The following is a 12,292-nucleotide window of genomic DNA, read 5'->3' as shown; positions in this document are numbered from 1 at the left end:
GAACCATACTGTAATTTTTGTCTTTTATCTCAGCAATTCCTTGCAGTTCTCTCTTCTGTAAAAATACCTTTTAATTCAATGTTATGTAAATTGCTCTACTGACATCAGCCTGCTGAGTAAGACAATTCACAGCATTAAAAATTCAGCGCTCATCTATTTACAGCAGCTAGTAAATAGCAATAATCAAGGTTTTAGGTTTCATAAGAATGTTTAATAGTTCCTTACTTCTGTTATTTACCTTTCCTAGTCTCACAGTTATTTCAAATAGCTTGGATCTTCATCTGATTGGATTACACCAGAACTGAGTTAACACACATTTGGCCAAATTAGGGCTGGATAAACTCAATTCATGTGCGTGTCTCCTGCAGAGTACGCCTCATTTTACTGTGGAAATGAGGCTGCCCTCTTTGTTTTCCCAGCTCCATGTCCACACCAATTGCAGGACAGTACATTGCCATGGATAAACTCCTTGTTTTGGATAGCCAAGATGTGGAGCCATATTTCATATTAGTGGGCTGACAGCCTGACTTGTCACATCACGGACCCATAAGAAAACCTTTTCTCTGTATGTTTGCTACTCTCTATTCCCCCACAGCAACTCATTCCAGAGAAGTTAATTTTGGTTTGAGATGTCTGCAGACTACTAAAGCAGGACTTCTGTGCTCACCCCTGAGTGAACAGGCACCATGACTGGGAGATTATTTTGTCTTGTGATGGCCTGTAGTCCTGTGACCTGTTCTCCATTCTACCTCATTATAACCTTTCCAGCAATTAGACCTGTGTTGTGGTAATGGATCTGAATGTAGGCTCCAGAGCAAATGAGACAGTAGCTGAGGCTCTGGCTTCAACCAGAACTGTTCAGAGACTCTGTCCTGTGTTCACAGAATGCAGTTATTTTGGCAGTGTTTTAAGACTTGCAGTCTACTGTTGTGTAATGCATGGAGAACAGCTGGCTTTCTTCTGTCTAATGACCTTTACATAGAACATAACCTAATCAGTGGGTATTAACAATTAATAAAATTTCTTGTATCAAGTTAAAAAGTGTGCACATATTTGTGCATAAATATTTAAAGATGTCGTCCTATTGTCCTTATTTTAAATCTCTTCTTGGAGCAAGTTTTGAAATAAAAAGCCTTTCTTTCCAGCTGGTGGTTGTCCAGAGCCTTTTCCCATGCTATTCATTGGTATTCTCTGAAATGGATTATTATGGATTAAGACATGTGCATTTGCTGTTCAGTGTACAGTGCTTTCTTGGGAAACTGTCACAGGCGGAAATCTTAATCTCACTGACATGAGAATTCTTTCACTATTTATCACCTCTGCATTCAGAATTTAAATTTTTTTCGATATTGGCGTATCATGCTAATAGAAGTGTCTATTGAACTTTATCCCCTTGTCTATATAGTCACTGCTTGTCCTTAGAAGAAGAAATGTAATACATAGAATTTCAACACATTTGTTTCACTGATAAGTAATTGCTCAATCCTTCTAATGCTGTATAAAGGTTTTGAGACATTAAGTTTCTTTTACCCATGTGTTTCTTAGAATTAAGAGTAGACTGTGAGATGCAGACCATCGATTTTTGTTACCATTACTTGTTATTGGCTTGATCCAAGGTCTGAAGAGAGGCTAATATGTTTAATTTTTTTGATAGATAAACACATTAATCTAGCTCTAATGTGTTAGTGGCATTGCAAAGTGTAGTAGGGGACATTTTAAAAATCATAATGGAAAACTTAAGTATTTAATTCTATCTTTTTTGATTTTTCTTTTGTCCTAGCTAAACGTTTTAGAAAATGTCAATGCATGTAGCATCATACCTGCTACAGTAAGACTCAGTCCTCTTTAATGCTCTGCCTACAAAATCAAACAAAAAAAAAGCCTTAAAAGTTCCAGGTTTGTACTCTAACACTGTATCCCACCAGTTGCTTTTGTTGATTGTACCATTATGTCCCTACTTAACATCTATTTTTTAACATCCCTAAGATAAAGAGGTTACTAGAATACTTGATATTTGTACTTATGCAGAGCCTTTCATGTGAAGAAAACAAACAGTTGACTGAGTTTAAATGCATTATTATTCCCCCTAACTTTGGGGATTTCAGCCTTGCTGACCTCAAGACATCTTGGCTTTTCATTTGAAATGCATTCCTGATGATCAGGTACTTGCAATCCACTGCAGCTGCAATGAAACAGAGCCATTACAAGAAATAATGTAATATTTTCTATGTTTGCATTTGTTCAAATGAAAATGATCTAGTTTGAACGTCCTTGGTCCTTCTGAGTGCTGCAATAAACATTGCTCGTTGTGTGCAGTGGATGGGGAAATTGGATAATTCCAATAATTGCCATTAGGGCATTTCTGACAGAAATGTCATTGGTGTGATAAGGGAAATAGCTTATTGTGCCTTGATTAAAAAGATAAGTCCCTGAAGATCATGGCATTATATCTTCCTGCTCTGCTGTAAATAGTGGGAGTCTTGTGAATGACTGTGAGAATATGGCAGCCATGTGGTGGTAGATTCTGCCCCTTGCTGTGAGTTGTCATAAAAAACCCAGCATTTTTTAAATAAGTGAGGGAAGAGTAACATCAGCTTCTATTAGAATAGCTCACTCGCAGTTCCAGAGATGGCATTTGAAAACTGTTCTGCTGAGATGCCAAATGTTGTTTTCCTGCTCAAAAGCCACAAAGAAACCTACCTCTCAGAGATGAAAGAAGAAACGTGTTAAAACAACATTTAGCTTGTTTTGAGCCAAGCAGATTTTCATGCAGTTCAGGCTTCCAAACCAGGCCATAACACAAGGGATGTGAAAATCTGTGTTTGGAAACTGTTTAGATGTGGGGATTTTTTTTTCCTGGTCTCTAAAGAGGCGAAAGGTTTTTCTGTAAAGTAACTTCTGCCTGTTGTGTGAAAACAGCATCCAGCTGTCTTCCAGCCTGGGTGATACAGGTGACTTAGCAAGTGTGGTTGATCAATATTTATGAATGATGCACATTTTTTTTTCTTCTATCACAATTGAAGTGTCAAATTCAAATTGAATTTTTCATGTAAATGCTGCACATAACAGAGGAGCAAGAAGGGCGGATGTATCAAAAGAAGCCTTTTAAGAAGTAATGTAATTAAAATATAAATGAAGTCTCATACAAAAGTACTACAAGAAAAATTAAAAATTGGGCCAATAGAGAACTTTGTGAGGCTCAGTGATTCGTTTAAAAATGTGTGCTATATTCAGGACAGTTGCGTACTCAACTGATGTAGTTGTGACATTTGGCATTGTATTTGTATAGACTTTAGAAACAGACTTTAACAGATATTTAATACATGATAGTATTTTTTCCAGAAAGGAAAAACAGTAATCCAAGAAACTGTAGGACCATAGGGGGAGGACATGAGGACCTGTAAAATTTTCAAAGTTTTACAGAAATTTACAAAAAATAAATTTTGTTTTCGTCAAACTCCTTTTGCTCTGAATAGCTCCATTCATTTCAGCAAATTTTGATTGGACACAGAGGAATTACAACATGTGCAAATAATAAAATTTTTCATTCAACAATTTTAACCCTTGTCTCCCTAGACTTTAGCTCGTATTATGGCATCATTTGTATATAGAGGATCAGTGAGGTTAACTTACTGACTTTGGCTGTATGTACATCTAAGTTGGCATAAAATATTCAGCAGAGAGGTGGGAGAGGTTTCAGTATATCTTCCAAATGGCCTCTCCGTTTTCTATCCTCCATTCCCACACCCTCTCAAGAAAAGTTTTATCTCTCTTAATTTTCCTTCTCTAAGTGACTCATCTCCTAATTATTTCTTTCCATCTTCTTGTCCATCCCAGTTTATTTTGGATTTTGTTATATACTGGTTTTTTTCAGCTTTGTGGTTATCTGTACTCTGCTGTAGTAATGATGATATGCCGTTCCAACAAAAATAACACTTAATAAAGCTGGGTGTGTCACAGCTACTGTAACTCACTCAAAAATGACTTCGACTTGGCAGAAGTAGCAGAATAGTGAATTGAACATCTTAGTTACAGAAAAAAATAGAAATCTGATAGTATATATATTTTGTACTGCTCAGATGCATGAGATATATAAACAGTTCGGATGAGTGCTGAGCCTGTGAATCAGACTCAACTAAGCACTGTATTTCTGTGCAGGATCTTCCCTGTTATTGTTTCTTCACCACCTTCTATCAGATGTCTTCGGTTTCTTACTCCTCCTCCTCCTTGTTTGAGGTCTAATGCTAGCCTGATAATTGCAAACTTGACAAGCTTTGAAAGAAATTCCTGTATCTCAATTAAATAGACCTTATTTTCTGGTTAGAGAGAAACGTCCATGGCATGCTGTTTTATGAAAATAAATAAATCACAGATCATAATGACAACAGCAATAGGACTCCTAAATCACAAAATAGCAGTGTCCACAATTTTATTGCACCCACAAATGTCACCTTGGCAAATGAAGCTGAATTACTTTTTCAAAGCATAGATTACTTGATATGGCTCAACCCTAATTTTTTTACTGGCAGCAGTTTTGGATGTTGTAAAATAGGGATAGCATTAATTAGTAAGGATGCTTGAGTTTTAGTGACCATTCAGTACTGAAGATGTTGGCCCATGTGATGGCATGAGAATTGGGACAAGATACACACCAATAAGACTGTAAGACAAAATTTTTTGAGCTATTTCTTATCAGATCTTAATAGCAGATAATTATGCATGAAAAATATATTGTAGCACTCCTTTGTGGTTGCAGTGTGGGTACTAATAGTTATAGTGTGGGCCCATTAAACTAACTAAAAGTTTATTTTCCCTTTTTTTGAGGATGGGGTGAGTGGGTTGTTTTTTGGGTGGTTTGTATTATTTCGGCTTTGCGTGTTTGGTTTGGGTTTTTTCTTAATTATTTAATTGTTTTAACTGATACAAATAAACTGCAAATGCAAGAAAAAGAGCAGTCTGTGCATGAATTCCTATGTTTGTATTTGCAGTATGAACTCTTTACAAAAGTTTTGTGAGCAGAGGGAGACAATTGCCAATTACTGGAAAGAAAGTTATTTCTGGCACTGTCTATTCTTTTATTTATTAAGTTATAGTCTGATTGTCTGCATCGTGCTTTCCCATATGTAGCACCTCTGCTTAATAATTCCTGGGGTTTCTGAAATTGTCATTGCTTTTCGCTGGCAGGACGGTCGTTTGCGAGTGAACGATCAGCTGGTAGCCGTGAACGGGGAGTCGCTCCTGGGCAAGTCCAACCACGAGGCCATGGAAACCCTCAGGCGCTCCATGTCCATGGAGGGCAACATTCGGGGCAGGATCCAGCTGGTCGTGCTCCGCAGGCTGGAGGTGCACACAGAGGTGAGGCAGTACATGCATTTATTAGATCAGTGGTGTTCCAGTCCCAGTGGTTTTGCACATCAGAGATGATGGCTTAAGTCTTGGTCACAGAGAGCTTCTCCTGACAGAATTAATTCTCCCCTGGAGAGAGGACTCACAAATTGTTTCTGGTTGGTATCTCCTGGTCTTGCTGTGCTTGTTGAGACCAGACTAAAAGTTGCTTCTTATTTTGATTCAGCAAGTATTGGAACAAAAGAAAATATGATTCCAAAAAAAGTTAATTTAGGATTAATGTATTGATGTAGTTTTGACTATCTGCTACTTCCTCAAGGCAATTGCTGGGATACAGGCAATTTAAATTATTCTGATTTCATTTGTTGCTATAATCAGAGACCTGAATATCTTAGTATGACTAGGGTTTTGATTTACTCTTGCTTTTTCTTTTTCATTAGTACTTAATGTATTTTTTGAGTGTGTTTTTCTGGACTTGTCTTACTGCCTTTTTTTTTTTTTTGTCTTGACCTTCAAGGTATTAAATATTTTACTTTTTCTCATCAGATTAAGATTTCTTCAGGATGGCATTCTGAGTTGAGTAAGATAAAATCTATTTAAGTAAGGTAACAAAATAAGGAAAGAAAGGCATTTTTAACTATTATGTTTTCTAGACATTATATAAATTGATGTTTGCCAGTCACTTCTTATTTTGAAAAAGATTGATTTTATGATCTCCCTTGCTCCCTCTTTCATTCATGCATGCACACACACATGCACTCTTTTCTCATCTTTACATAGATAATATACATGTATACTGTCTGCCTTTTCTAGTCACCCCAGTTTTAATTTTAACCTTTGAGCAAATATTTTAAAAAGCTTTAAATACTGGTAGAGTTCTTTAAAATGAAAGTACATACAGGTAGATTTGGGGTGTAAAAGGTTGTAATAAATCTCATTATAGAACTCCAAGATATTTCAAGCTTCTTATTTAATGAGCATTACTGGAACATTTTAAAAACAATCTTGTTTCTGGCTGTATTTGCATAAAATTCCAGAGGGCGGAAGAGGATGCAGGTGTCTTGTAATTTAATTGACTCTTAAATATTTTTCTGATAACTTTCTATGTAATTTACTACCATCATTTATTGATTGAGAAATGGATTTAGAAATATGACTTCCCAAATACTACACTCTTACTTTGTTGGGAGGACGCTTTGGAAAAGCCTCATGATGTCAATTGTGCCAGGAAAATATGAAAAGTGTCCATTAGCAATTCTGGAAGATGTTAGAGGAAAACACATTTTTGCTTTCCTTTTATATGTGACAGCATCCTGCTGTAAGGAAGAATTATGAAGTATATGTTATATTTATTGTGCAGTTTTGGGATATAAGAAAGATAGCCCACCTTCAAAGAAAGTCCAGTCCTGCTAAAGCTGAAGCTACTCCTTTTTAAAAGCTTCCAATCAAACATCAGATTGACCTAGTAAAAGTATGAGGCTGCTTTTTATAGTTAAGTGTATAGTTTTGAATATTATCCAGATGTATGAAAGAGGTAAATAATCTTGACTCATGCCCTATGAAGAATGCATAATGAGGTCTTGATTGAATCAAATTCATTTTAGACAGGAATTAATTTTTATAGGGTAGTCTTTGCGTTCAATTGTAATTCCATTTGAGTCTGGTGACCGCAGCAGAAATGGGTTGGTGCCCATTCTTCCCTTTCCCCAAAACAGCTACCCGAGCACTGCATCTCAGCTTGGCAGAAGGACAATATGTTTAGAAATGCATTATTGTTTTTATTGGGCAGGACACTAATGGAGGTCTTCCATGACAGCTATGTTTTATAAGCTGAATACTCGAATTAGGTTGGTTACTGATCAGTTGTTGGGATATTGATTGTGTCATTTATCAAAGAGCTGGAAAAGTAGATTTGTTGTTGCTGTTAATTCAAGGCTCCTTATCCCACTGTGTCTCCAGTGGATAGTTTAAAAAAGCAGTAAACATGGACTTTAAAACCTAAGGAAGCTGATGTAAACTGAAGACTCCAGTTTCAAGAGGAAGCACAACTGTCAATGTCTGTGTGGTGTGTGTGTGTGTTTCTGTATGCAGGTTGAAATACCCTTTTCAAATGGGTGATTCTGCGCTGAGGAAAAGGGAATTTTACACATGCTGCCTGTCCACTAAGCTTAAATTTGAAGCCATATTGTCACCATGAGTATCTCAGCACTGATTTCTGTTCTGAGGTGCAATTTTTCCATTTTATTAAGCTTATTTTCATTGTATTTATTAAATCACTATTTTATTAAATTTTTATTTTTTTAAGTTACGTTATTTTATTTTTGTTATTAGGCTTGAAAAACAGTTTGGAAGGAGGTGTTACATGCTGTCCTTCCTTATGTCTTGGTTTGCAGGCAATCACTTGCCAATATATCAAGCCTCTTGCATCATTTTAAAAATAACATGGGTTAGATACATGCATTTCCTCTGTAGATATGACTATGGAATTTAAAAATATGTATACTTAGTATAACATTTGCTGACATAATGAACATGCAGTTTAAAAATAGAAGCCAGTTGGATCCCACTTCAAAAAAACAGATATAAAATCACAGAACATATAAAGGTTGCTTTGAAAGCTAGCCATAATATTTCTTCTGTGTGGGTTTTTGGTTTTCCCTGTGTAATGACTACGGAAATGTCTTTCTGGGTCTGTCCCAGCTTTAGAAACTGTGATTTTTATTTTTATTTTTTTTCCCAACTTTTTTCCTTTGAGCAACTGCTCAGGAGAATAAATTAGGCACTATGGCATGTATGGGGGTGGGGGGTAGGAAATGTCTCAAAAGAAAAGCTGACTAGAGGTGTGACAGGAGTTTGTTTAGCTGCTAGCCAGAAGACCTGCGTTTGGGAGTTTGGTGTAACTCCTTACTTGCAAAACTGTTCTAGTGTGTGATCATCAGAACATATGCACTCAGTCTCGGGGAGAAGGGAACCAGCTGGCTGGCAGAAAAATACCATTGGCATTGCCCATGTTCTTGTGTTGACAATGTCACAAGCTGCCCTCCCAGATGGAGAATTTGAATGAAGCCAGTTGTGGGTCATAAAAAAAAATCTTCGTTTTTGTGCATCATTCTTAATGGTTGTTATTGCTTGGATGTTATTATTTCATGGTGAGCAAAACCAGCCTGCAGTTTTGAAGAGCTCTCTCAAGTTTCTCATTTGAGAGGAGGCAATATACAGTGAACACATTATATCACAGTGTCTATGCACTGTTTGCAGTGATGGATGCTCTTCTGCATTGTCGAATATGTAAATTTTGTGTTGCAATGTGTGGTTCTGTTTTTCCCTTAGGAACGGTCAGACCAGGGAGTCTTTCAAAAATCAGCCTTTGATGGGAGTCATAACCTCGCAGCTGCTTCTCGACGCAATGATACCATTCTCCAGCAATTTGTAACATGCAGTCCTCAGGAAGGAATAAAAGGTAGTCTCTACATATCTATCTCTTTGCTGAGACAGAGAGTGCTTTGTGGTTTTCTTTCCTGAAATCCACAGCCACCAAAAGCAGTTAATTAGAGTAAGTGCACACTATGTTACTTTGAGGCTTGAAGATCCAGCGAGGGTGGGAGAGCTGATTCAGAAGTTGTGAATGAGATTCCTGGCACAAATTCCAGTTTAAGTAACAGTTTCTAGCTCGCTGCCCCAACACGTAAGGCTGGATAAAAAACAAATGATGAGTGCAAAATATATGTTGTCAAAATGTTTATTTTCTATATATCTTTAATGAGCGCAATGATTTTTACATTTAATTTCTAGATTATGTCCTAGGTTATTATAAGCTTAATTAATTTATACTAAAACATGATGTTCGAAAAGTGCACTTGCTTATTTTAGACTTTAAGGTAAAATTTGTTCAAAGGTTAGAAACATTCCCTTAATTTACAAATTGGAATTATATTAATGAACTCATTAAAAAGCATTAGGTAATTGTGTAAATTGTGCAAAGAAAACCTACATGTGCGAGCATATGGAAGCATACAAGTAAGAGCATTTAAGGCCACTTCTTTTTCTGTCTTTTTTAATTTCTGATGGCATATGGTCCTATCTGTCCAATTTGCTCCTGACTCAGCAAGGTACTAGTTATTTGAAAAGTTTAAGTATTTGAGATGGTCTTGACCCCTATCCTTTTAAGTGTGCTCTCATTCTTCAAGTCAAGCACATAGCTAAATACTTTTCGGTAGGAAAAAAAGATTTTCTTTGATGTAGTTGAATTATGCATGATCTTTCCCACTTTCCTAGACAACTGTGGAATCACGGTAGCCTGCAAAAAGTAATTTCATAGGCTGCTGTGATGACTGTGTGGGGTACTTTTAATCAAAACCAAAGAGCCCTTATCTGTAAAATTCAAGAGAAACTCCCATAGAATTTAGGGATAACTTATTTGTGTTGACTTCAATATTTTCACAGTGTAACTCCAGGCAAAGAGTCAGGTATAGTCTGAAGCACTGTAAATATTCAAAGATCAGATCCTTTTGCTTAGATCTGCCTTATGTTTTTCTTGTGTGGAATTTACACTCATTCTATAGTTTCAGGGGAAAAGGGTCCAATCCTTGGAACTAGCCTGCTCTGTAGAGCTGGGCATTACCAAAGATATATCAGAAAGCAGCAAATACCTGTAAATGCTTCCTTAAAAATCATAAAAGCAAATGCTCTGAAGCCATTGATGCAGATGAATGGCAACTGCTAACCTGTCACTTGAATTCCAAACAAAGTATGTGGAAGAGGATTTCAGATAAGGATTCTTCAAGTGCAATCCAGAAATCAGGATGGCTAGTTTTCAGCTCAGTCATAAAATTATTTTAAATAGGCATCTTTTTAATTAAAGAATTATGGTTAGAAGGCATTATAGCAAAAAAAGTGATGGCCTCAGAAGAGAATGTGTGAGATGTGAAAAGGAAGCTTTGGAGTGCTGCTGGCACAGGGAGGGTTTGGCGTGGCTGGGTCTTCACAATTGTGGCTTGGGAAGTGACTGCAATTGGAGTCAGCGGACAAGAGATGACAAAGAGGTTGCTACCACTTGCTCAAGATATCATTGTATTGCAATTTCTGTTGAAGATTCGGTGTTTGATGAGTAAAATTTCAGTGATCTTAATGGAAAACTGTACAGGCACTTGTAGCAGGAGGGCTGTGGGACAGCTCTGATAAGAAATTGTTTTGGTGAAAGACAATTTGGGCTTAACACATTTCTGAAATGTGTGAGACTAATTTATCTTATTTTGAAATCATAGTATTAATTATTACTGAGATAATGCTCATTCTGCTTTCCATATGAGCCTGTCACCTATTTCCTTTTATCACTGGTTTAAATATTTTTTTGCATTGTTTCTTAAAAAGTTTTGTCCTCAGTGTTTCAAGGCATCTGTAAGGGTGAAACACTTTTCCTGTGCACAGCCCTCCTTTATGAACTTTAGGTTGCATGTCTATTTAAGGACATGAGCCACAGACCTAGTGAGCTTCTTGTCTCAGGCAGGAACTGATCCTTATACATGCTCACAGTGTGCTATCCATATCTTGAACATAGAAATGCAGTTGGTACCTTTTTGCAAAGAATACTAAAACAGAGAAGAGATTTTTAACATAATATGGGATCTGATGTAAGAATTTAATGTAGGAACTGTTTCATATAATGTCACTTTCTTAATTAATGTTTTCTAATAAGTTATTTCCAGTACCATTCGCTGCTCCTACCAATAAAATTCTTATAAAAGCTCAGCAAAAATACACTGAAGCTTGGCCTGCTAATATTGCTGTCTGTTTTAAGAGTCTTTTTTATTATACATGAGCAAGAAAAACTAATGTCTGGGGAAAAGTGCTTATAGCCAAAACATTAAATTTTGTCTTGCCTGTGGATATTTAAATAAAGAGGGAGGGAATAGTGATCCAATATTGAAATGCCAGTGTTTGTTCTATTTTTGCATGAATAACACTTGCTGCCTTCAGGTCCTCACTTCTTTTGCTGCCAAGCTGTTTCACGGTGTTTTTTAGAACAATCTCTTTGAGAATTGATACTTCAGTGCCAGCAGCTTTACATTTCTGGTGTTGAAAGATTACTGGAATGTGTTTCATTAGAGGTTCTGATATATTTCTTATAACCCTATATTATAAATAGTTATAGGGAAAATGCTGTCATCTCTCTGTTAAGTAGCAAAATAATCAAACTTTCTCTACTACCAGAGACTGCTGAATCCTCATGGTTGTACAAGCACCTCTGTTTTCATACATCTGTGGTAACATCAACATAGAAAATTAAGTGAAATTTTTAATCATTTAGATTTTCCTTGTAAATGCTGCACGTGTCTTATAGACAGACTCAGTTTTTACTCTGCCTGAGTTACTCTTTTTTACTCTCTTAGTCTATTTAATATCTGAAAATTCAATGCATTTTGTTCAGTACTTAGATTTATCTGGATCTGTTAGGGTCATTTCCTGAGGTCTTGAACATGGAGCCAGTGACTGCCCCTTAGGTTAAATTCTCTCATTCTCTGGCTCCTGGTCCCATTTTACTGGGAGCTGTAATCCCTTGTGATCATTTCCAATTCACTGAGGAAGTCTGACGTTTTTCTGTGTGTATCCTTTTGTTACTGTAAGAAAAATACCAGTGGTAGCCCATGATCAAACAGCCTTGGTGAAATGATGTACCAATTACTGTGAATCTAAGTTAGTATAACTACATGATATGCTCAGTCTCTTGCCATGGCTATAAGGGTCTGCTCAGAAAGGCTAACCACAGTGTAAGTGTGGTGTAGTTCTATTTCTTTTTTAGTTTGTTGGGGTTTTTGTGGGTTTGGGTTTTTTTTCCTTTTTTTCAGGTGCAAGAAGCCCATGTGTATACGTAAGGTAGCATACCTGTATTTTACATCAGACTGACAATCATTTTTTAAGGTCTCATTAAAGCTTTCTTCCTCATCTG

General features: G+C 36.6%; 1 protein-coding gene across 3 annotated transcripts in view; it reads left to right on the top strand.

Annotated features, from left to right (window-relative positions):
* Positions 1-12,292, top strand: part of PARD3B (par-3 family cell polarity regulator beta) — a 392,403-nt gene that overhangs the window by 197,673 nt on the left and 182,438 nt on the right. For all 3 annotated transcript variants that reach the window (XM_071434745.1, XM_071434744.1, XM_071434743.1), the window contains exons 12-13: positions 5,185-5,355; positions 8,677-8,806. In XM_071434745.1, the coding sequence (XP_071290846.1) occupies positions 5,185-5,355; positions 8,677-8,806 (301 nt within the window). The remainder of the gene's footprint in view (positions 1-5,184; positions 5,356-8,676; positions 8,807-12,292) is intronic.

Source organism: Agelaius tricolor, unplaced genomic scaffold, assembly GCF_023055355.1.
Source record: "Agelaius tricolor isolate 1412-34295 unplaced genomic scaffold, bAgeTri1.0.p SCAF_10, whole genome shotgun sequence".
NCBI classification, from domain to species: Eukaryota; Metazoa; Chordata; class Aves; order Passeriformes; family Icteridae; genus Agelaius; species Agelaius tricolor.
The sequence above is the reverse complement of the archived record's forward strand: the minus strand, read 5'-3'. Positions and strand labels throughout refer to the sequence as shown.